General features: G+C 43.3%; 6 protein-coding genes across 6 annotated transcripts; 2 read left to right on the forward strand and 4 right to left on the reverse strand.

Moving 5' to 3' along the window:
* Window positions 1–2,601: 2,601 nt before the first annotated feature.
* On the reverse strand, window positions 2,602–4,845 carry BDV27DRAFT_147901 (galactose oxidase; the record flags this gene model as incomplete). Its single annotated transcript, XM_032070825.1, has 2 exons — window positions 2,602–4,532; window positions 4,800–4,845. 2 exons carry the CDS (start codon window positions 4,843–4,845, stop codon window positions 2,602–2,604), a joined length of 1,977 nt encoding a protein of 658 aa, XP_031924415.1.
* Window positions 4,846–8,234: 3,389 nt separating this feature from the next.
* Window positions 8,235–9,062, forward strand: BDV27DRAFT_160801 (uncharacterized protein; the record flags this gene model as incomplete). The annotated part of the gene is made up of 1 exon (XM_032073098.1): window positions 8,235–9,062. One exon carries the CDS (start codon window positions 8,235–8,237, stop codon window positions 9,060–9,062), a length of 828 nt encoding a protein of 275 aa, XP_031924416.1.
* Window positions 9,063–12,144: 3,082 nt separating this feature from the next.
* On the forward strand, window positions 12,145–14,094 carry BDV27DRAFT_29300 (uncharacterized protein). Its single transcript, XM_032076249.1, has 3 exons — window positions 12,145–12,390; window positions 12,443–13,664; window positions 13,754–14,094. Exons 1-3 carry the CDS (start codon window positions 12,253–12,255, stop codon window positions 13,891–13,893), a joined length of 1,500 nt encoding a protein of 499 aa, XP_031924417.1. The 5' UTR covers window positions 12,145–12,252; the 3' UTR covers window positions 13,894–14,094.
* A 2,017-nt stretch (window positions 14,095–16,111) lies between these two features.
* Window positions 16,112–17,296, reverse strand: BDV27DRAFT_147903 (uncharacterized protein; the record flags this gene model as incomplete). The annotated part of the gene is made up of 5 exons (XM_032070826.1): window positions 16,112–16,360; window positions 16,450–16,644; window positions 16,702–16,899; window positions 16,930–17,153; window positions 17,257–17,296. 5 exons carry the CDS (start codon window positions 17,294–17,296, stop codon window positions 16,112–16,114), a joined length of 906 nt encoding a protein of 301 aa, XP_031924418.1.
* A 1,944-nt stretch (window positions 17,297–19,240) lies between these two features.
* On the reverse strand, window positions 19,241–20,299 carry BDV27DRAFT_166997 (Rho type ras-related small GTPase; the record flags this gene model as incomplete). The annotated part of the gene is made up of 4 exons (XM_032074343.1): window positions 19,241–19,528; window positions 19,634–19,825; window positions 19,960–20,038; window positions 20,265–20,299. 4 exons carry the CDS (start codon window positions 20,297–20,299, stop codon window positions 19,241–19,243), a joined length of 594 nt encoding a protein of 197 aa, XP_031924419.1.
* Window positions 20,300–23,573: 3,274 nt separating this feature from the next.
* Window positions 23,574–24,170, reverse strand: BDV27DRAFT_160803 (ankyrin repeat domain-containing protein; the record flags this gene model as incomplete). The annotated part of the gene is made up of 1 exon (XM_032073099.1): window positions 23,574–24,170. One exon carries the CDS (start codon window positions 24,168–24,170, stop codon window positions 23,574–23,576), a length of 597 nt encoding a protein of 198 aa, XP_031924420.1.
* Between the last annotated feature and the right edge of the window lie 1,650 nt (window positions 24,171–25,820).

Here is a 25,820-nt window from a genome sequence, read left to right on the forward strand (position 1 = left end):
AATTGAAATGAGGAACACCGGGCAACAGTAATCAAATAATACACAAGAGAAATATGAGCAATAGGTCTGGTGCCAGAACTGCTAGTTGATCAAGGTCATTCAGCAATAAAGATTCTGATACTGATGTATTACCTTCGAATTGATAGTGCGTTGTCTACCCAGATCTGTAGGAAGCCACTCGGTTTGCACCGTGGTATGTCCACTGCTTCTGGTTGTGAGCTTTTTTAAATGTGAAAGCAAAAGAAAATCACATCAGATCATCCCATTTCCTTCGAAATATTCCACAAGAAAGATAATGAATTTACTTTCGGTCTATAACCATACAGTAAGGGGAAAATGGCGATCCGTAGCCAATCTGATGGCATACGGTCTGTTGCTTTGCTGATGTTCCAGAGTTGCGAGTTCGATACTTCTATATATTCGATATAGACCTCTGTTCTTCTTTGTAGAAAGGGCAACATATACTTGAATATGGACTTTCCCCACGCTGATCGATGGGTGAAAGCTCCCCTCGAACATTGCCCATGTACATTAGAGCGGGATGTATAGATATTTAGAGGAAGAAGTCCAAACATTTCCCCTCGCCTGAGAGGATAGATATACCACACATTCTATTCTTATTATATTTCACGGCTGGTCCCTTGTCTAGTAATTGCTTCTTGGCTATCCAACATACAGCAGATGATTTGGTCCTAGTGGGCAAGAAGAACCACGTCGCTCATTAGGGCAACTGTTTTTTTCCCCTCACCACTACTCTAGAGATCATGGAGGTTGGTCTATGCGTCTGTAACTGTCTGGGCCGGTCATTGTCTTCTAAATTTGGTATTAGAGATGACGTTTACACTCCCAAAGCGCAGGAGGCCTAAGAGCTATGGAACATGTGCCTAAATTACGCGAATCCAGTCCATCGCCCCTGCATATGTAGGTATCTTAGCAGCCAATCCCAGACCTGCAGTAGAGCTAAGCGGTGCAAAGTTTCTTTACCGGACATGAAACATGTAAATAAAAATGCCACTCCCTCCGAGACACGGAAGACGTTAAAAAGGTTCCCAGCATTAGCAGAGAAGTGCGCGAGACAAACAGGTGGGGTTTCGCTACTCTCTCCAATGACGTGGTAGTTACAAGCCATTATGATCCAAATCTGGCTCTGAATGGCCCGAAATCCCCGAAGGAATAGCCCTTCTGAAGACTGTTCAAACAAACTACGCTGAGCATATACTTGGCATACAATTAGCATTTTAGGACTATGATAAGATTTAGCCAGGATGGACCAGAAGTATAGTTGAGATATGGTTTCACTTTTTTTATTTTTGCATAGTTGCTCATCAGAAGGACCTGTATGGGTTGCTGGTGAGCTCTTGTATATAAGAAATAAAACAAGCATGAAAGATATCAGAAAGAAGCTTGAAACTAGCTTTGTTAGTACCTGAGGCGTTGATTGACGAAATCGACACTTGCGGGGTCCAACCAATGATAGACCGGCGGGGCCATTGGACTGAGTACCTTTAGAGTTTTAAGCTTAGGCTAGTGTGTTTCAGATTACGATCTGCAAGACCCTGATCGAGGTAATGCTATTCTTGGCCCATCGATGGTCGACGCTAGTATTCACCAGATTGCGGGCTACATGCGCCGCCAATGGAGACTCAGAATTGTGCCGATGCTCCACAGCTAATAAGATCACCCATTAGAATTTAGAACCCAACCCCATCCTTTATCAGCCACAGCCACACACGAGGAACCAGTTCGCACGTGGTATTAATCTATTGTCGTCTACTTGGGCGTATCAGGTTAGAATAGGTTAGACGCAACGCCACCCCATCTTTCATCAACTTTGGTCCAAGTAGAAACCGCCTCCGATCGCGAAGGCTCGGTGATTGGACTGTCAGGTAATAGGCGGATGCGGCATTGCCCATGTAAACCTAAAGTCCGGGTTGATAATACTCAAATTATGTACGGTTGGGGAAGGAGATACGGAAGTGGGTATAACTGTTAATATTTTAAATGTAGTATGACTAATACTGGTCTAGTTATTTGTTAGAACCACTTGCATATGTGGGCAATAATTGAGCGGAGGACAAGCTACTCCTGAACTTCTCGGTGTAGGAGTTGGCCGCAGCTACTGTAATTTTTCGAAGGGTTGAGACCCCACTGTCTAAATCGCTCTGATTACCAAATTAAATTATAACTCCTGCATCGAGGCCACACATTAGTTAGCTAATCGAAAGTATACTTAGTGGACTCTGCTATACAGGCTTATATATTCAGCAAGTAAAACACATCTATGAGCCTCATAGATAGCTAGCTGGATATACAGCTCTGAACAGCGTGTTATAATGGGTAGGTCTCGTTGATTGTATTACGTTATGTAGATTTATACCCGCATGACATTCTAGACAGGTAGATTACCGATAATTATTATTTTAAAAGCCGTATCTCACATGCTGCTTGGCACATAGGGGTACCTACGTTTTATGGTTCAGTTATTAAACACATGGTATTAAGATCAAGTAATATAGGCATAAGAATCCCCTTCAACAGACTAGTACACACATTACTCCCCTCCCTGGTGTCTAAGTATTATATTCCAAGCATGGAATGATTTCACAGCTGTATGTGAACCGTTCTTGCAACACTAGGCACACCCTCACTTGTTATCGCAAACAACATCCAATATCCGGGAATAACAACTCCAGGATCACTAGGCAAGTCTAGCGTATACGAGATTTTGTTTGTGACTCTCGGCTTCAGAGAAATACGTCTTTGGTCCGTGTTCACTGAATGTGTATTCGAACCGTACCGTATGAGTGCAAAATCTGCGACTTCCACATCTGTTTGCACAGTTATGGAGTCGCCGACTTTGACTGTTCCTGGAGTACTGGTGATCTGCGGCCGGGGAGCCAGTGATCCGTCTGCCTTGAACAAGTACGGTGGGAGGAAGATCTGGGCATCGAAGTGGTTGGTGGCGCAGTTGGTACCGCAAAGGCCGCCACCCCCGCTCAAAACTGTAGCGTCTGGGAGGAGGAGGCCAATGCTGTGATAGGTGCGGGGAACAGCCATGGGATTCATTGCCACAAACATCTCGGTTTCTGGATCCCAAAGCTCTGGAACCATGATGGCGTTGGTGTCCGTGAATGGCACGACATAACTTTGACCGCCAAGGATGAGGACCTTGCCGTCTGGCACGATAACACTGTTCGCGAACCCGCGAGCGTAAGCCATGGGACTGATTTGACGGACATTTGCTGTGTCGCCAGGATTTCCGAGAGTGATGATGTGTGCAGAGTTGGTCGCTTCGCTATCTTGGTAGTTCGGGCCCCCCCCAACTGTAAGGATCTTGCCCTGAAGCGCATCGTACATGACCGCATTTCCATTCATTGAGTCAGGATCACTGCCACGGAGACCCGCATCCTGCTGGCTTCCTGTTCCGTCCACATTATACCAGTTCATGGCACTGCTCGGGCCAGCCTGGAACACGTATTTTTGTTTCCATGCAAATAGCCACCCATGATTGTCTTGGCGGTATACGCCTTGGCTATCCTTTGTTAGCATAGGCTCGACTTTGCAGCCTGGTAGTCTTGTCCAGATATTGTTGGCGACGTCATAGACCTCTCCAGCCTTGTCGCCTTGACCGCCGCTCCATGAGCCACCAATCGTGAAGATTTGTCCATTCGATAAAGTGACTTGGGATTGATAGCCCCGCGCAATTTGCATATTGCTGGCGGCGATCCATCTGTCTGTGCCTGTATTATAGATGCTGGTCCTCAGGCTACTGCTCCCCCCGGTAACAACCGGTTGACCCAAATGGTCTAGAGAAAGCCCGGGACAGAACATATCATGATGAGTATCATTGACCACTCGTTGCGAAACAGTTCCCGTGCTTAGATCCCAAGTAGCGGTGAATGTAATGCCGGTTTCTCCGCCAAACGTGTCAGGCCTGAAAGCAGACCACATCAGCAGATTGGTGTCGTTAATCATTGCCGCTGCAACAGGAACAACAGGGAAATTGACGCTAGGGCCCCATTTCCCTTTATCGGCAGGTTGTGAGGTGAAGTCCGACCCAGAAAAGCTTGGATCAGGACTGAGGATATTCACTTCCGCAGCACTCATCCATTGGTTTCCGGTGTCTTGAGCTTCTGACATCGCTGTAAAGCGAACATACCGACCGGGCTGCGGTGTGAAGAGGGTTGTTTTCTGTGAGGAATCGTTCAGGTACATTCCACTTGCCACAGGTTCACCCCAATCATTTCCGTCAATACTCAACTCAAGCTTATGCTGACCAATGTTGCCGTTATTTTGGCCGTCCTGCCGCGGAAGATATGAGAAACCATTCACCACAAATACCCTTTTCATGTCGATGGTAACTTTATGAGGCAGCAGCATGTTCGATAGAGTCCATTGCGTGTGCCAGAAGGACTTGGGGTCACCATCAAGCATTTTCTCTGCCTCATAACCGACTTGGAAACTGTCGACGCTGACCGTCCAACCAGTACGGGGAATAGAGGTAGCAGCAGCACTCCTTACCGCACGTACTCCTAAGAGGACAAGGAATAAAGAGATCGGTAAGTGATGTAACACAAGCATACCTTTCGGTTGTGTGAGATAATAGGTTATAGGTTACGTATGAGAACGCAAAACCGAGGCAAAAGGTGCTCAGCAGCACTTAGAAGATGGGGGTGCAAGTTGAACTGCCAAATAGGCAAGAGGTTTCGGCCTTCGAGGCCGGATATATTTAAGCAATCCTATCATAATCAAGAAGAGCTACGCATGCATGTTCCTCCGACTAGCCTATCTGGAAGTACGCTGCACCATGCTGCACCATGGTCCAACTGAGACATAGCAGTCCATAGTTCGTTCCCTACTGAGTCAAGAGAAGTCACGAGGAGTGGATACCCCCGCGTAGGGTGAGTCTTGATTTAGCCATGCTAGCCGTTGACCAACTTCCTGTATTGTATTTCGGCCAAAATCTCCGTCCCTAGAAAACTTACGTGTAATGTTCGGCAAGGTGTATCATCGGCTTCAATTCTATGACCATAGAACTCCATAAATATACCGTTGAACTATTATTTCCCCTGTGATATTTGACCAGCTGTGTTTTCCAAGTCTCAGACCTCGATTGGTCTAATCTGCGACATACCTTAGTCCGCAATGTTCGTACTGATTACTGGCGTCATCCGCTTTTGGATCGTCTCTGATACAAATGGCTGTCGGTGAGGGATGTCGTACACCCCCTAACATGATCCTAGAATATTTCTTGTGAGTATTTACATAATAAGGTTCCAATAGTAAAACCTCACTGAAAAGGAATACAATGGAGAGTAAAAGTAGAGCAACTAGTGCAAATAATAGAAAAAAACACGGGCATGTTAAGCTAAAGTGTATAGTAAGGGGAACCTTTGCAGGACTTTCTGTTGAGTGTACTTTTCTTGGTGCCTCAGCGGAGGGAATTCATATACCAACACTCAATGTCCCACCCTTCTTGGCATGTTAAAAATACTACAAAGACAAAGACAAAAAGTAACGGTTGCGATGATCTAGAATTAGCAGTGGGTACACTATCTAGAACTTAGCAATGCAGCTGTAGAAATTATACACAAGAAAGTCAGGGTAACCGTATACCGGATACACTTGTCATGGTTTATGCATATCAATCTATATTTTATATTATTTATTTGGTCGGATTTTATTACGTACCAATCGCCCTGCCTCTGCAGATCTAGTAAAATTATACTAAGTAGACCTCGCCATTACCGGATGAGCCACCAATCGTGATTATTCCCACGGGTGGTAGAATGAAGAAAACGAAAGAGTTGGCAGTCCGTAGTAGAGACCAAGAAGCAGGTGTTAGGTGCTAGTGTCGGAGCATCTTGACACTCTGATAAGCATGGGCAGGTTTCCTTTGCCTGGAAATATCTGGGAAAGCTTCAGGATGCGTTAGTTTTGATGAAAAGGAGTGCCAAACTTCGTCACAAAACACAGCGTCCTCATCGCCCACCTGCTGTATAGTATCCTCTCGCACCCTTAGTAAATAGCAAAACCTGGATAGCTGAGCAGCTCCTCATGAAATAAATCTACATGAGCTTCTGCTGAGGTTGAAAGAAATGAACGCTTTTGAATCAATTTTCCCGAAGTCCAAAAGCGTACGTATCTATATATTCCTATTTCCTCAAGTTTGTGAATCTGCATAGGTTTACTGATACTGCAAGTCTGCCTGTCATTATTTTCCAAGTCTGGCTGGGCACTATATTCAAGGGGCAGCTGTGAGCTTCTCCATTGCCTTTTTCTGAAGCCTGTAACAGCAGGCGTGTACGCCATAAATGGGTGAGTACCTTGGACCGTTCTGTCAAGTATTCGTGAATCTATGACGGATGCCCCAGCCACCATAAATACACTGCTCAATTATTTTAGATTCTGGTTCTAACCATTAGGCAGCGCATTTTTATTATTGTTACGAAGAGAGACGTACTGAACCCATATGTACAAGGTTGCTAATGTCCTCTCCCATCATTGGCAAGCGGGCATTCAACGGTTTCAGAGAATGTTACTAGACTAGAAAAAGGGTATAGCTCAGACAGCATTCTGAAATCAGTTGAAAACAGGTGATGACTATGACCATATTCTTAGCATCTTGCGTTATTTATTTTCGGCCTGGATATGTAATTGCAGATCACTTTCCAACCCAAGTTAGATCAAGAAGTCCGCCAAGACTGTATTGTATGTAGTCTTTGTATTAATGACATAATATATATACATTCTACCGATTGTAATAGAAATACTACAATGAGTTATATATTCCCTGGGTGGGCCTAACATCTATAGTCAGACTAGGTTTGGTCCACTAGCAACTCGCTCCTAGGGCCTGAGGACATGGCCTATGAGAAGGGAGGTTGGTGTTACAGTAACATCATATATAGATGGTGGTTAGGCGTATCGAACAAGAATCTCGATATTTTGGTCTTGTTAGCTCAGTGGTTCAGCCTGGCTCTGCCATGTCTAAGACAAGTCTCTTGGCAAGCCGAGCTGAGTGAGCACCAAGCAGTCGAGCAAGGCATGACAAGCTTATTAAACCCTAATTTCTTTCCAGCTATTTCAGTTATCGAGTGAACTTATTGAGAATTTCATGATACTGTACAGTTAGTATTAGTTTCAGGCTCTTAAATATTAAATATTATGGATTAATAGTATTTTAGATTCACTTTTCATTATAAAATAGGCGAGCAGATTAGACTAGAGTACTCCAGGAACTAGGTTTGGGTCGACCTAGAACTAACCTAGCCTGAGTCTAAGTTCAAACCTACATTTAGTTCTACGTCAAAAACTTTCCGTGTATTCCGCCTTTCCCTCCCGAATCATCAAACTGATCTTGGTTTCTAAAACCGCCATTATTCTTCCACTTTCTTAGTAATTTACTAGTAAATAGAAATATATATAGAAAAATGTTTACCAAGCACCCTAGGCCTGCCTGATCTATATACTAAATCCCCGCTGGTTCGGAGCGCTTTTTGTTCGATGGTATACCGAACGGTTGAGGCGGGAATTTGCAGCGTGCCCCCAATTTTGGCCTGAGAAATCTCTGCGTGGTGCAAACCATATATAAAAACCCTCGAATAGGGACTTCGGTTTTCTTAATCCTATTCGGGTTTATTACCCCTAGAAGCGTTCGGGGAGCCATTCGTAGAAGAAATAACAAATAGGTCCTGGAAGATGCGTTTCACACAGAAACTTTCAGAGTTGAGTAGGTCTTTGACACCTCCTATGCATTAGCCACTTGAAATGTAGAATCTAAGCACGGTCACTTATATTTGAAAGGGTCAAGGAAAGCTCCCTCCTAGTTGTATTCTTTGCGTTACAAATCTATAATCTAGACAAATCCTTTCGTTAACACAGCCTCATAACATGCAGGTTCCCTCCACATATATATAAAACATGTCCAGTAAGCAGCTTATATATGAGAGAGTAGAGTTTAATACAGTGCCATGCATGTTGAAAAGGTTTAAATAGGATATTACACTTCTATGACTGCCAAGACCTGTATTTTTATACAAAGTTAAGTTTTCATGGCGGCCCCAATGGGGCCCTATTATGGGTTATGGATTGGATCATGGGATATATAAAGCCGTTATTACTTCCAGTTTACATCAGTCACTCACTATACTCTCACACCTTAGTCTCAAGACACATTATAATTCTTTCCTCCCTGTCAGCCTTCAAGTGTAACTTCTACACATCTATCAACCATGATTCCTGCAGTTCTCGTTTCCGCTCTCTTCTTCACGGCGCGCGCTTATAGCGTCGAAGTAGATCGAGTAGATCGAGTCGCTGCTGACCAAATCATATCCCAACTCGAAAGCAACATAAAATTAGACTCCAAAAACAAGCCATACAATCAGGCGGAAAAATACTGGGAGCCAACCTGCATCGAGCAATGGGGTGGTTGCAACAACATTGGAAAATACCGGCGCACCTACCTAGAATCGGCAGATACAATTAGTGTCACCTATGAAGTCTCTCTCGAGGAGAGTATGATCAACGCTGATCCCGTCGCCAACAAACTAGTTCTGAGAAACTCAACATGGATCACACAATCCAGCACTAAAGGATGGACTATTGGTGCAAAGCTTTCTGGAACTGTTGGCAAAGAAGGCAAAGGATCTGTCGGCGGCGAGATCTCGGCACAATATTCCGACAGTAACACCAATGAGAAGAAGGAGACCAGAGAGGTTTCCTACGAGATGACATGCCAACCTCACCATGAATGCCGCTTTGAGACCTGGACCTTCCATGTCAAAGCTACTGGACTTTGCCAGTGGTTCCCGATGCTCGACTGTGCTGGCGAGGTCGCTGTCTGTGATACCTGGCCGTGGAATGAGAATACATGCCAGCAGTTCCTGGACGTTCGTGATCAATGTCCTGCCAAGGCAAATAGACCCCAAGAGCTTTGCGAAGTTATAACTCCACTCTACGAGGCAGGTGGGAAGCCGTTTTCCAAAGTTGTTACTGTCTCAATCCCGCTTAATGGGACGAAGAGGTCAGAGCTCGGTCCGGAGTACCAGGTCATTCTCTAGAATCTTGGTGAAACTAAGTTTGGGCACATCATTGTCTCCGGCTTGTTCTTGACTTTTATTTTTTTCAAATTATCGCAGTGGTAGTTGTGTTATTGTTCATATTTAGCTTGTCCCTTTGAGGAAGCCGCTGATAAGAGAGCACTGCTATAGTACCGAATTTTATTCCGCTCACTCATTTCTTTTTTTATCTACAGTACAGTCACTGTTACACTGTACTATTGTTATTGTGATGATTGAAATGTCGGTCCTTGAGGTCACCTGATGGCCTGACTGTCTTTTGATTGTCTTTGGTGTATACATTCATCTTTTGATTCCAAGTCAGATATATATATCTACTAAACTATTTTACTTTTCTGATTTTATCTTGTATTTCTCAAATTAATGAATGAATACTAACCCTTAATAATAAATAGTATTTAATAGTGTAAATCTGGACTCTGGTCTAACGCGATATTGTCACAACTATACTGGTCACATATCAATACTGTAACGGTGAGTGGTGTGAGCTGGAGGGCAATCATGGACCATCCACTTCCTTAGCATAGTAAGGGGGTGATGTGGATTCATCAGAGTGGGACGGCCAACCTACCACAATGAAGACAACAAAAGATCTAGAAGAGATTGAAACCCTACTAGTTGTGGCGATAATTCTCCAGATAGAAGACCAAATTCCTATATCACTTGGCCAAGCTGCAAATATTTATTCTTTCATTTATCTGTGATTGCAAGTAGGTAATAGTTAGGAAATGTAGAGGGTTGCCGACCCTCCGTATAGGCGGGGGGTCGCTATGGTCTCTATATACACGCGGTAGCCACTGGGTTGTAGGGTTGAACCCGTAGTGGGCCCGCAGAGGAACGCTAAGGGGAATAGGGTTCCTTCGTGATTCAGATCACATATATCTCCCTGCTTTCTTTCCTTCTTTCTTTCTTTCATTCATTCATTCTTTCTTTCATTCTTAACCTTTCCGGCTCGCTCATTTCATCGAATTCCATAATTATGTTTAACTTCTCCTGGTTCAACTCCTCAAAAGAGGAAGATGACCCCCAGTCCACCTGGAACCCTAACACCCTTACTCTGGAACAACCCTCTAGTCCTGCCATCCCCAATCAGGAAGAGTTGGTGACCAAGCCAGTATGTATTCCTCCAGCGATTAACTCTCATATATTACTAGCTTCTACTAGAAGACAACTCGCTAACGAGACCAGCCCACCCAGGAACAAATGCATATAAGCCTGCGAGGCGGTGGAGATGATAGTGGTAAACCATTTATTGAATGGTGTCCTTGTGATTGCTGTGTTTGCTTTGAATGTTAGCTACTGGAACAAAAGGATGGATAAGGTCGGATAAGGTCGGATAATGCCTCTATGTATATATTGTTTGTGTGTAAACAACAAAGGTTTATATCATAGAATGATAGTGCTGGAGAAAATTGATCCTCAGTACTGGCGATTCAGCTTAGAACCGTCGGAGTTGTGAGACTCATTCCCGAATACGTTTGCTGCGAATTCCTCGCTGAACACATAATGTGCCCTTCGGTCTGGCTTGCCTCAAATCTCTTTCCGATTCTATTATACTCGGCTCGCGGTCGTGGGTGTTTAAGCACTTCAAAGATTTGTGCCAATCCTGGCCACGTGACCGGTTAGCAGGATGTCTTCCATTTGCTGGACAAGGAATCGACAGAGAGCAGGTGGGGTCGCTGTCGTACTCCCGAATGCAAATGTTACTCCCGGGTGTTCGGACAGGAGCTCTGTGGCCAGTTAGCTGTGCTTGCGTAGCGAGGGTCAAACCTGAGTGTTAGAATCCATTGAGACTCGATATCGAGATATGGTAAGAATAATCTACGAAGATCTGAGTAATAGTATAATAGCTAATCTGTAAATAGTGCAAGTCCAACAGGCCAGACTTACTATGTATATATACTTAACACTTAGAAGAGTATAAATGAGTTAATACTAGTCTACTAGTACTAAAGGTAACTCTATAGTAATAACTACATTTAGTTATAAAGAATTAATTAAGTTATTGTTGAATCTATAGTAGAGTTCTATATTGAAAGTCGCCTTTGTTATAGCTAATATATATAAATTTTATAACTTGTTTCTATATTGTAGATTTTAATTCTAGAGTAACTGAGATATATATATATATAAATTTAATCTATAGTAATAAACTGCTTCCACTACTAGCTATGGTAGCTATTCTAGGCTAAGATTCTCGAGAGAATCACTGTAAGATAGCTAATATTAAATATTACTGGATAAGGTGGTGTAAGGAAGATACTCTACCTCTTCCTTTCTCCCCCCTTGAAAACTATAGGGATAAGTTACACAATATCTATGTCTTCGGTTCAGAGTATTTACTCGGGAATACCTAAAATGTCCAGCTGTTTCGCCTTATCTTAACCTAGAGATATCGCTGAAAGGACAATACCTGGTGGGTTGTTATTGTAATAATGTCTGTGATTACAATTTACTTCTCCTGGCCTCTTCTTCTTCTTTCTTTCTTTCTCTCTTTCTTTCTTTTTTTTTAATTGTAATTAACGGTATGGATGCGCGGTATAGCCAACCGGCGTTTGAAATATTCTAACAGTTATTCATCCCCTTTTAAAAGAGAGCAACCCCCCCGTCCCCGGGAGATCAAGACATGGCACATGCATCCAAAAAGGCTAGGATCATGATACCCTGCCGAGCGTGCGGTACGGCTGAGAGATCTCCAGACGGAGCTTTCGAAGCTCCGGCCGAGACCGAATACTGAAAGTGTCACATAATTTAAGCTTTAAAAGTTTGCTCCAAACGAAGGCTTTATAAACTCCACATCCTTGGGAGGGTGGAAAGGGTGAGTTTGCGCCGGTACCGAGAGACGGGAAACAAGGAGTGGCAATTCCATTGATCGGACGCTTTGAAATGAACTCAGCTAGACTCCGTCATCCGACCATTTCATGATAAATAAAGTTTGAAATCTAATGGTCTTCTCGTTCATCATACGACCTTCAGTCTTTTCCAATTTGCGTTTCATGGTATCGGATTTTTAAATCTTTGGGTGTGATTCCCATAGTAAGTTTAACAGTGGCCCCACCTGGAGGCCTTGACATTTGCTTCAAATATCCACTACTATTATTTCCACTCCTCTGGACCTGTAAGACATTTTCTGCTTTGGTATCAACGGAATTAAGCACCCTAACAATGAGGAATGCCCTTCTTACCCTTCTTTATTATCTCTACATTGAGGAGACAGTTAGATGGTACGGACGCCGAAATCTTAACATGGGGATGCGACGGCTATGATGAGTGCGTACAACAATGGAGTGAAACATGTGATACTGTTGTGGTAAATTGTTATTGAGAAGACATTTTTGGCAGTGGATATTGACCCTTTGCAGGGCGCGATGGTCCGGGTTACATCGATCGATGAAGCAGCTACAGTCGTCCGTTTTGCCACATGCAATGAGATACCCTTCACAGTCAGAGGAGGAGGTTACTCCACTAGCGGCGCATCAACGACTCACGGTGGTATCGTGTTAGACCTATCCAGGCTTCGAGACGTCCACGTAAATCCATACTCCCGGATTCTCACAGTCGAAGGTGGGGCGTTGTGGGAAGATGTAGATATTGCAGCCGCGCAGTATGGGCTGGCAGTGGTTGGAAGCACACTTAACCAGATTGGAGCTGCTGGAGCAACGTTAGGGGGAGGCTATGGGTGGTTGACCGGCCAGTATGGCCTCGCCATTGATAACATGCTCTGGGCAAGGATGATCTTAGCCGACGGCAGCATAGTGATGGCATCGGAAGAGCAATACCCCGACCTATTCTGGGCCATTCGCGGTGCCGGTCAGAGCTTTGGGGTAGCTGTTGAGTTGGGCTTCCGAGCCCACAAACAGGATCATCATGTCTTTGCGGGAACTCTGCTATTCACTGTGGACAAATTACCTGCCATTGTCAGTTTCGCCAATCAGTTCGAGACTATCACCGACGGTAAGCAGGGCTTCTATTTTGGGCTCACTATGCTGCCATCTATGGCGCAGAGCTCCATCTTGGTGGTTGTGTTCTTTAATGGGCCCGAGGCAGCCGCATACCAGTTCTTTTCTCCAATTCTGTCGCTGGAATCGGTGATGGATGGAACGCAGATGCTTCCTTACGATAGTCTCAACGGCATACTAAACCCAGTGGATGTACTAGCTCGCCGGGGAAGCCTTTCAAGGGTTGATATCAGTTATCCTGCCGATATGAGGGTGGGCCCTCGGAAGAGCCTCAGAGGTTCAAATATCACTCTCCCTCTAGATCTCGATTTTGTGCTGTCGATATACGACGAATTCAATAATGTGTTGACGGAATACCCGCAGACAAGGGAAAGCCGTCTGCTTTTTGAGATCTTGCCAAATATACAGCTCGCTAAAGTTCCTAATGATGCCACAGCATTTGCCAGTCGCGGTCCTTATTACAACGTCAGCACCCTCTTTGAATGGAGTGAAGCATATCTTGACCACAAAATTCGCTCACGACAAAATAATCTGATGGAACGGATCGCAACACGCGGGGGCATTGCAAGGCAACTGAACTATAACATGTCGAAACATGGAACCGGGTTATATGCGAATTATGCTGGTATGTTGGCCCGAGCACTCGACTGTTTCATTCACTGTCGTTGGTCCTTAATGCATGTCGAAAAGGGGAAATCGGTTGACAATTCATAGGCCATAACGTGCCTATCAAACAAATATTTGGAGAGAATCTTCCGCGTCTCCGGGAATTGAAGAAAAAGTACGATCCACATAATACATTCAGGAAGTGGCACAACCTAAACGCGCTTACTGATTCTCCGGATGACGCTTGAAGTACATGGATAGCCCGAAGCATTAATCTAACAGGTGGTAACTACCTAGGTTATGGTTGCGGCCAATGCATTGAATGTGGAAAGTGCAACGATATTGATTGTTATTATTTTTTTTTGGGCCCAAAGCTGTTCATTGTCTAGGTCGTATTCTTTTACTCGTGATCAATCGATATACAGACTGCTTCAATTACATATATTAGCATTAAATGATAGGGTCCGTTACTGTACCAAAGTAAGCCGCCTGCTACTCCTTATGCTTAGTGGAAGCTTGTCCATATGCAACCCGGGTGCGACTATCAAGAAAATGCGTCGCGCTCCGACAGAATCGGCTAGATTCGCCCTTTGCAAAGTCTGCTTCGGCAAATACATTCCACCATAGAATCACCAACACGCCGATCTAGGCACATCGCACAGCTGCGGTGAAGGGGGAACAAATATGCCGGCATTACAGAGCAGCTACAGCGCAGCCGTGGCCCTGTACGAGCTGGGAGCGCACATTTCCTAGCATTCTCTGGTCATTCAGCTCTGGCTCGCTCTTTTGTGCGCCGTGCACCAACCCAACCCCGTCCCGGCGACACAGCCATATCCGGGGATACATCCGAAGCGGGGCATCCGCGTCACCACAAGCGTACGAGCAGAGTATGGAAGGTCGACATAGGCAGGAATCGAGGTCTCGCCCGAGATACTGTATAAGATATTCTGTCAGTTATATTCTACTGCAGTATTTGGTTGGTACTCTACTTAATTATTCCGGCTGTAGGAGAATAATATAGATTATCTAACTGATAGATCTAACAGATTAGTGCCTTTTTCTGTCAGTTATTAAGGGTCGTGGTTGAGATAAGATATGTATTTTGAGTAGCTCGGCCATGAATATGTGCTCTGAGCCGATGATAAGGAACGTAAATTGATATGTTAATGTAGAGATATTTGGTTTTTTTATTGGCCCTGAGAGGCTGTACAGGCCTGAGAGGTTCGTATCTCTATATCAGAATAAGAATCAGGTATGGTAGTGGTAGATAAAATCTCTGAATAGCTTCAAATTTTGCGTTGAGGTGAGGCAGACCAACACGCCGAAGTGCGTGGTGGGTCTGCTGACCTAAGAGACGGCTACCATATGAAAATATATATATCTTCAGCATTTTTGAAAGTGAGGGCGTAATAGTGAGATATGTGATATTCTAATAATCGAAAAGCATAATTATATAAAAAGACAGGCAGAACTAGGCCCTAGTATTTAGTATACCAACCCTTAGCCTGAACCACTGCCTCAACACGTCTGCCCATAGTACCTATTATATTTTCTAAGATATCCTGGCGAGTCGAGCTCCAGGACTGTTCTAACACTTCCCATAGAAAATCTTCCTTCTTCTCATCAGATCATTGGCAACTTTTCAATATCAAGCCTTGCATTATAAATACTTTTGTTAAGAGGAAACCACATATGTTCAATAGGGTTGAGGTCCGGCGAGAAGGGTGGCCATTCCATAGAACTTATAGAATTGTCTCGTAACCAATTCTTGACACTTTTGGCTGTATAGATGCGTACATTATCTTGCATAAATATAAGATCAGGATTATAGAGAGTAGGTAATATCTCTTTCAAGACATTAAGATAGGAGGGGTGCACAGTAGTCATCATGTTTGGACTCATCTGACCATATAACCTTAGCCCAATCGGTCTCGGTATAATTTATATAGCGTAGAGCCCAGTTAAGACAATTTTTGGCTGCCTCGTTAGCCAGTTTAGGACGTTGTTGAGCTTTCTATTTTCCATTCCCCGACCCATGAATAATAATGTAGGGTGTACGGTGTGATAAAGAGATAGGAATCTTGTTCTGTAGTTGAACCTAGGATTGAAAAAGATCTCTCCTGATAAACGAATAATTAAGCCTTTATCTCGCCCAGCATAATGTATCGGACGGCCTGATCGTGGCTGGAATTCGTAAGCATCCTTACAAAGTAGACCAGTTAGGTTGATAGTTTATTCATTATGTCCATCAATCCGTTTTCGTTTCTTGGTTTCTTACTACAGCCGCAGGTTATTACTTATGCTACTTTAAAAATCCGATATTCCACATCCCTTTCCTGCCTTCTGGATACAAACACTTCCATCTACGACGAACCCTCAGTCAAATCTCCAGGTTCGGGTACTTGATTAGTAAATAGATACAGAAAGTTCAATATTTAATTGCAGAAAGTAGAAGCATGGTAACATCTATGGGCTCGGACTTGGTACCATATGAAAATCGCAAGAAATCTGGTCATGCAGAAACACAGATTTCAATCCCCGATCAAAATTCACCATACACTTAACCGCCAAAATCAGGCTTGCGGATATCAATATCATGGCGATGAATCCGCAAAGGAGCATTTCGACGTTTCCGTCTGTCTTCGAACGGTAGTCGTCGGTGCAAAGTACTATCAGCTGCACAAGGACATAGGTAAGCCCTGCAATGTAACCTATCTGTATCCGCCCTCGGGAAATTGGTTAGCAGGTCTGTGTCCCCAAGTTGAAAAGGAGATTGTGATGTCGGGACGTTCGATTTCACGCACAATAGATATCCCTGTGAGGATCCTGGACTCAGAACGAGCGGAATATACCGCGAGAAGCAATATCAGTAGGCTAGCTGGAAGCATGGCCATCGTCAGACCAAATTCAGGTTCGCTATAGTGCACGACGACTATATTATATTGAAGTACGAAGGCAACAAAGACTTGGAAATCAAGCGCAATAAAGACCATATATATCTGTTAATTTGCGTTAATTGAAGTTCACCAGAACGAGCAAGACCTTAAGTACACTACCTGGTAGTTGAGATAACGCGTTTTCATCGCAGCATCACCATTTACACGTCTGTATATAGACCATGCAAAGTCGCGATGCAACTGGAATGCCGATATCCACATCAAACACGTGCTGACTCCCACAACTACTGATATTGCTATCAGTGGAGGCCTTACCCTGGGCCAGATGTCCTGACCGGCCTCGACGAGGTCACTTTGCTTGGAAAGTTTCATAATAGTGTAGCACACATCCCTATATCCCAGTACAGAGAACACAAAATTGCAGGTATTGCACACACATAATGCGATCATGAGGATATCATGCTTCTGGTCAAGGGCAACTAATGAGAGTATCACTTCGTACACAAAACAAAATATAAAGATCGTCAGTTGGGTTGGAGTACTGTAGGACACCGGTAAGTGGATGGATTGACGCCCGAACCAGGACACCCATTCCACCAGAACAAATCTGCCTCACTGATATTAGTATTTTATCAAAGTGGTTGGAAGATTTGGAAATATTTTTAACTCACACTCCAAGTGCAATAACAAGAATAGCTTGCCCCGATCCAATACCGAGGAACACTCGTTCCCACTGCTTTTGCCTGGAATACATGATAAATATATGTGATTTGACCGATCTCGCTCAGTTTTTCAGCCCTTGCAGTGACTCCAAGGCGATTAAGAACTCGCAAGAACAGAAGCTCTTGATAAAGTCGAGAAGGAAAGCTCCATAGAAAGTTCCGACCTATGGAGCTAACACGGTGGTGTGGACACACTAGAAAATTTAAATGGTTTGGTGGCGATACTCTAGTTAACAGTTCCCATGCTCAATTCGGTGCGTCTTTGTGTGACCGCGGTCAGTGGAGGCTTTTTCGTTCTGGTAGGTGTGAATCGATACTAAACTTTAATGTACACGGTGTAGTAGATTCTCTTCAGTTGTCCAGGGTCTTAAATTCGCAATAAAACATCGCTAAGGCTATGAGTAAGGAGTTCTGCAGCTCCTAGAGCATAACGGACACTAGAATATGCTAGCTATTGCTGAACTAAATCTCAACCATTCTATTACTTATTCTCTAAATCCAGAGCTAAGCCCTTGACAGTGGATCGTCACATACTTTAAGTTGGCCTTAGTGCTTTTGAAATATCCATCTTGGGTATATATCACAGGGCTAGGTACTGCCACAAGACGCAGTATCTCCACGTTGTCCACCTTTTCGCTTTTGCCCCTCTTTCTCTCCTTTTTTAGTCCTTTTGCCTTTTTGAGATAGGGGCTACAGTTAGGATGCGGTTGCCGTTGAAGGCTGTCTAATATTTTACAGAGCTACCGAACGGAAAATTCTGGATGTTAACATAATCAGGTATTAGACAAGGGACTTGCTAGAACATTTTCGTAAAACCTAGTTATAAATGTTTTACACGCTGCAGGCGCAGGGCCTCCTTAGACTCCAAGCAGCCTACTGTAAGTCCCAACATCAGCAATGACGCAAGCCAAGCAGACGATAGCCGAAAACAAAGATATTACTTACCTGTACTTCCTATTGATTAAATACCACCAAATTACAACCTAGAAGTCCAACTCGCCAAGGACTGGCCGATTCATTTCCGATTGGAGCCCATCCTTGAGCCTTAGTACGACCTCAATACCCTTAGAGTAGCCAGGGAGCATTACTTTCCAACGCTGCAAAGAGTGGGTCAGCTCGACCGACTCGGCAAACCGGAGCCGGTCCGGTCAGGCCGGGAACCGGGAATATATCCTGACCCCATACAGGCGCCTTTGGACTTTAGCTTTTCTCTCAACAGCAGCCGATTACAGGGTTCACCGATGGATCAGACCACAGATACCTCCCCATGGTAACAAAAAGCTGGAATATTCTTCGATAACGTCGTATTAATTCACTTACAATACTTCCCAAGGCATTTCCCACTGTGCGGTACATACATGAGATGAGTGTTGTACCATCGAAATGGTCAGACATAGCAATATCGATGCCAAAGCAAAGCGGTGATCCTGATTCCAAGACCTCCTATTGAGAACCTTCCGGCCTCCAAATAGGAGATCGCCAGATCTACAGACTAGTATTCGCTAATGTAAGAGACTAATATTTATTGTTTTAGACGCTCCTATTGTGTCTCGCGATATGATGTGAAGCCTGGCAACATGCTGCATTCTGGTGTTTCTGTTGACCTATAATACGATAGTTTGTTGGAGGGAGAACCAAGAAAGTCCACTCAATAATCCTAACAGAAATATCCACACCAGCCGACAACGGCTCGTATTAGCCAAAGGGTCTACTTTTATTTTACAGCCTGTCATGTTTTATCTGTAATTTGACTGTATAGAAGGGTATGTTCGGTTGTGATTCATGCGGCAATTCATTCTTAATACTCGTATTCTCAGGGCTTGTTTTACTAGATGAATACTAAAAAGCACCTGTGCTTGATTCTTGATCCCTTCGTTCATTGAGAAGAGTGGAAGAAGGGGGAAATGTAGATATATACAAGATGTTAGTTCCTATATGTCTGTCACGAGCCTTAGCCATAACCTGAACCATAATTGTTATAGTATAGCACAGCACCCCCTTTTGTGCTTCTTAAACATGATTTTGGCAGCACGCGTGGCTACCTCAAAAACATCATCCACCCCTTCCCCTGTCAAAGAGGAGCACTCAAGATACTTTATTGCTCCTACTTGTTTGCAACTCTCAGCCCCTTGTTCGGGCGTGACGAAATTCAGCGATCGTTTCACCATGTCTTGGACCGTGGAGTGATTTTCACGAAGATCTTTCTTCAGTCCAATCAGTATGATGGGTACTCCAGGACATTGCTCTTTGGCTTCCTGCGCCCACTGTTAATCATCATCAGTCAGCCAGGCTAACTTAAGATCTATATGGAGGCATGCTCATGAAGAGAAAAGCCATAGGTCTCTATTGCACTGGTCAGAGAAACAGACCTTCTGCTCGGCATTCTTCAATGAATCAGGGGCGTCCACAGCAAATCCAATCAAGATAACATGGGTGTTTAAGTACGCTAAAGGTCGTAGTCGTTCATAATCTTCTTGACCAGCCGTGTCCCAGAGCCCCAATTCAATATATTTACCACTGACTATGCATGTTGTCACATAATTTTCGAAAACTGTAGGCGCCTACTAGTAGACCATTTCAGAGCCTGTTCATCAAAAAGAAACACGGGGGAAACCACTAACATAATGCTGGTAGAGTTTAATAGGTCAGTAGTCAGATCTATCATACACAATCAAAGGAACAAAATAAAACATACAGCTGGAAAATAGCCAAGACTAAATGCATTTAGAAGACTAGTCTTCCCGCATGTACCATCTCCTATGATTACCAGCTTCCTGCATATGTAAGTCAAGTTAACATCTTGTCATCCTCTGATGTTATGAACCAAATCGCTTCTAGGTATTCAATGAACCGTTCCTTTTTGCCACAGATGCCATTATGTGGAGCAGAAGCATGCCGAAGCAGGATAGATGACACACAGGCTTCATTGGGTCTTTTGCATGATGATGGAATGAGAGCTCCGGGTGCTCCAATCCGTCTTTTTCTTCAAGAGGAACATACCGTTTTAATATAGCTTCAGGCTGTTTCTCTGGCATATCTGCATATCGGTCTCATCGAGGGTGGGAGAACTCTGCTGTGTGTAGGAGATGGTCTGTGTTCTAGATTCGGTGATAGTAATCTGTTGTTGTGTTGATAGTAACCAACTGTATATTTTAATGAATCAAGCCACTTTACCTCTTTATGGCGAGTAGATTGGTGGATGTATAAGTCCAAGATGAATTTTTCTGCACCTCTAGGACGTTGGGTGGGTTTAGAAGAAAGGGGAGAGGACGGAAAGAAAGTAAAGTATGTTAATCAGCAGAGCTGGGTGTGGAGAAGCGTCTTCGTAAATCTCTTGTGGGAACAAGAAGATCCGAGAAGAAACAGATAAAGTAGCCCTCCCAGTAGAGTCGTTGTTTAGAAACAATGAAGCCCTGAAATGGTAGCGCTTAGATGTTTTAATAAGTTTTAACCCAAGCGACTTATCCATTATAAATCTACATGATGATACACCCCAGGTGGGCTACTTGAGTTCAAACCCAAATCCTTTATTTAAATTATCGGACACCATACGTTCTAAAAATTTGCCGGTTTAATGTGTTTGTATTACCTATGAACTTAGCTACTATTTAGATATTGACGAGACAAAATTCCGGTTCTTTACATTAACCGAAGCTGTATCTGGTTAATCGAAATACAGTGGTAGTATTTATACATCTTTAAAAGAAAGGACTCGGTGGTTTTATATTTCGTTCAAGAGTTACTTCAGGAAATCTGCAGTAGCCTCTATACTATCGATCTTTCATACTTTAAGCAGGGCTTATTGATATGATGCCGTAGGTCTGTTCCATCCATGTAAGGAAAACTATTTGGACGCGGTAAGACCATAGCGCCGTGAATCTAAAAATATGGCAAATATGATCAAGATGGACATGATCTATCTACAGTCATGTCATTTCGGGAGGTTCTGTTATCTGCATGTAGTGAGACACTGGATATAATAAGATACAATTAACGGTGGCTTTCGGCGAAGCGTGCGATTGTCTGCTCGTCAATTAGGTCCAATATTATCTGAATGAGACATTGTTTGATGCTCCTAGCCTGTTTTGGATTTGCCAAGTATGGACCCTTGACATCAGACTGTTATTGGCAGAAAACATGGCGTAATATGGGGCAGACATTCATAGCACTCTCAGTTCACTTACCTTACTGAATAGCTAAGTGAGACATACAACAGAACTTCGGACTAGATATTCGCTAGTGTAGTATTGACAATCAATTTCCTCTCCATATTTTGGAAATTTTGCAAGTTGAAATCCCCGAAACAACAAAGTGAGAAATAGACAAAAGAATTTTCACCATTGTATGGTCCCAAGATGCCTCGATCCCCACCACTTCCGTATTGGCTCAAACTAGGCTATGTGGGACTTCATAGGGAAATAGAAAGGGATTTGCTAGTTGCAAACAGTCGTAATGCTGAATCTTACAATCCAATGTAGCTAGGAATGACCCTTGTGGATCAGGTTATTGCCGAGGAATGTGCAACCTGGAGAATCACCACGATGATGTCTGTCAGTTAAGTAAACATATATTCACATGTTTCCAAACCTAGTACATTATGTCTCAAAATACTAGGTTGTAGCACAGAGCGACCAGGAAATTATTGGCGGCTGGAGGTATAAGTGAAACTTTGTTCTCCACGATCTTGGCCTACTTATGACGATTCTTCTCGATTGTCTTACACCATTTCAGAATGTGGATGGCCCCACAATGTTATTTGAAAACAATTGGTTTGCAGAGCTTCTTCCAACCTGGACGACGTCTTATTAAAGCAGTTACCCCACCGTGCCGTTGCCAGGAGCCTAAGCGGGTACGAAGATCTATGGCTCATCGTGGCGTAGCTGAAGCTCAGACCAATGGTGAATGTCTGAATGTGTAAGACAACCAACAAATGTTCCCCCCTGAAAATTTCGAAACTCAAAGGAAACCAGTACTCTTCAGCAAGATATATTGTTAAGAAAGTTTCATACGACATTTAATTGTTTTCTTGGGTCAATTGTTTAGCAGATAGGCTCAAAGATCATTTTATTTGCTGTAGGCGATGCGTAACATGCATTCCTCTGATTAATGGAAAACCCAGTAATACTAGAAATATTTCATACATTGATTCGCCTGTATGACGCACCCATATATGAACCTTGGAAGACTTGGGTTGGCAGCCCATAATGGTCCGCCCCACATCTCCCCCAACGTCCAGAGTTGGCCCACCCAGAACCTCTTGGCGTGGGGAAAGCATCCTAAAAAGGATTACCTAGAGCAAATAACTATCAAGGAAATTAATTGCTATTTTGACTGAAATACAGAGTTGAGCAGCTCGCTTGCCTATTACGTTAACTATCGTATTTGTTCTCTTCTCCACCTTATGACATTCTAAGCGCACTGCCAGTCCAGGCTGCTGGTGAAGGCAGCACAACCCATAACGTAATAGAAAGATATTTTTCACACTTTCTGTAATAATGGACACATACTATAGCATATGATGTTTGGGTCGATGACTTGATTTCACACAATTAAAGCGAGTATCAGAGATTGACACATTTAAACATTAAACCAGCCGGTGTTATTGAGGATAGTAGTCCAGGCCTATGGATGATCTTCATAGCATAGCCATTACATATGACCATCAGAGGCCACAAATAGCACTAACTAAAGTATGAGTTCATAGATCAGACCACAGCCAATCCATTAATGACATAACTCATTTGTACGAGAAGATGAAATTGCAAATACACTATTTCGAGAACGTTGTATAGAATTGAACATGGAGAGGGAGGTTATCGGTGACAACATATAGGTAAAATAGACATATATTCAGAGAAGTAGTACTGTAACAACGGCACTGACAGTTCTAGTCAAAATGCCTTCCGCTCCGGGCGCGTTGCTGGTCTCATTGGAATCGAGGGCCTACACCAGATCGCCCACAGTCCGAGCGTTTTGCGGATGATGCACCGATTAGGGGTACGGTATGCGACGCTATGCCATAGCAAAAACAATCGATATTACCACTCGGCGGTGGGTATCCTCCGCACAGGGTGTCTATGATGTGACACTCACGGCGCAATATTAGACAGATACACTCTTCCACTCTGGCCTGAGTCGGGATGGCAAATGCATGATTCAAGAGATGAACCGCGTGGGAATGTAAGCAGTCTCATTCTCGTGAAGCCATGCATAAGAAGTATCTAAGGTCCTTTTATAATAGGATCATCGACCTGTCCCATACCAGTGAGGCAACTCAAAGAGATACCATTTCTATCTCCAAGGCGCCCGTCATTTTCTCCCATTCAGCTTGGCATACAGCTTTGTATGACTAAATGAGTAAAGCCTAACAGCATCTGTATAGTTACCGATGAACTTTCCCAAATATTCACCTCTTTCATGGTTCACTTGGCTGTGTTTCTTTAAAGTCAAATGATTGAGAACGTCACAACCCACCTCAAAGTGGCCTCCATATGCAGCCTTTTTGAAAAGGTCTTCTGGGTCGCATGATTGAATGACCCCGGGATAAGTCAATAACAAAGAAATCACAGATTCATGACCACCCGCCATTGCAGCATGCATGGCACTGTCAAATTTGCCAGGAGTGAATGCATCTGCTTGATATTTAATCAGAATCTCGACAATGCTACGGAATCCCTGAAAGGCCGCTGCTTGCAGGGGATTTCCATAAAATCCACCAGAAGAATTTGGTTCAGCGCCTCGATCAAGAATATACTGCACCGCATCAGCATGACCAAATCTCGTAGTAATGTAGAGAGGCGATGCTCCATCGGCGCTTTTAATAATGAAATTCAGATATCGTCCGTGATGTGATGCTTTGCCATGCAGAATCTGTAAAATCTCCAAAAGTCCATACACACAGATCATGAAGACAGGGGAGCCGGCAACATTTTGGGTAGCACTCAGCTTAGTCCACAGTGACTGTTCAAGATCTTTCGTTTTGACCAGCTTATCGATATCCAGTACCCATTGAGTAAAGCAGATTCCATCGTCTTCCGCGACAAATTATTTTACCAATGTCTCGATGTTGAGTTTCATTGTCTGGTCAATGATGTTTGTGTAATGCTGAGCCCAATAACAAGTGGAATATCCGTGAAAACTTGCTAGCTGCGCAAAATTAGGTAACTCAATATTCTGTGTATTGAGGTTCATTTCTGATTCAGACCTGTGATATATTAGAGATACCAAAGTAGATATACAATAATATAAACGCATTTTTTGTTGATTGAGGTGTCTTCACCTTCACTATTATCCTACAGTAATTGTCCAAGGCAACGCCGGGCAGCTAAGCTCTTGTTAATAGAGATAGAATATTCAGGACACTGTAGGAGATACTCCCAAATAGAAATATATACAAATAAGAATCCTATCAAGTTATAACTGAGAACAATAAGATTGCAACACAAATAGAGAATTTGATAGACGCCGACAGTATACTGAATTGTTATAACATTAGTTATGTCTTTCTATAACGAAATATCTGCAGTACCTACTGTAAAAGTACCTATAGGAAGACTTGTAGAAACTGTATTATTGTCTTCTATATTACAAGAGGATAAAACGGCTGTGATTATTTCCGGCGCAGAAAGAGGGCATTCAGCGGCGAGTAACCAAGCAAGGATGTTCTTTGTGATCTGCTTTGAACAGTTCTTATAATCATCAATTCGAGTATACTGTGCGTCGAACATGCTCGATAGAGAGACCGGCAACGTCTGTATAGCAGCCAAGATATCGGGTTCAACCTTGAACTTCCGATAATTATATAGATACTCTAGTTGTATCGCTGGCCAGAGAAATATCTCTCTGGCTTCGCTGATAAGTGATTTTGTAAGATACTCTCGAGCGGATAAATATACCTTTTTACCCAGAAGGCGCCCACCCGCGATAACAGATTCAATCTTGTGGTAGATAAATGTCTCAATATCGGCAAAATTGTCTGCAGCTGATATACAAATTGATAGCTTATCTTGAAGCCTTTCTACAATAGCCGTATTATCACGACTTGATGTGAATACCTTGACAATACTCGAGGCTTTATTAATCACAGTGCAGAGGGCCTTCAGTACCTCTCGTGAGTTACTGTCCACTTTACCGAGTCCGTTACTAAAGATTATCGCAGGACCAGTCTTAAGTCAACGTCAGAAGAAGTTATATGCACTCCTCCTCTGTGAGTTTAGAAGATTCTAGACCGTGTGACTTTGCTATCTCCTGCCGCTGGCGGTACTTATTCTAGATTGGTTGTCGGATTTAGTTATCTAATTATATGAGAGAGAGATACTTAACTATTGTTTATAGAATAACTACAGGAGTAAGCATAAGTAATTGACTCCCTATCTTTAAACAATAGATATTTCTGGGACATATTGAAGCATATTATTCAATATATTTCCCACTTATGGCTCCAGGACCATACGCTCGACCCAACATGGATGTATGATGCCATAAGGACCTATCTTGCTGAGTTCTGTGCATTTCCCTTATTTAGTGGTTCACTGTGGTACCAATCTTTTTAGTTAA

The sequence above is a fragment of the Aspergillus caelatus genome (assembly GCF_009193585.1).
Source record: "Aspergillus caelatus strain CBS 763.97 unplaced genomic scaffold BDV27scaffold_177, whole genome shotgun sequence".
Classification (NCBI taxonomy): domain Eukaryota; kingdom Fungi; phylum Ascomycota; class Eurotiomycetes; order Eurotiales; family Aspergillaceae; genus Aspergillus; species Aspergillus caelatus.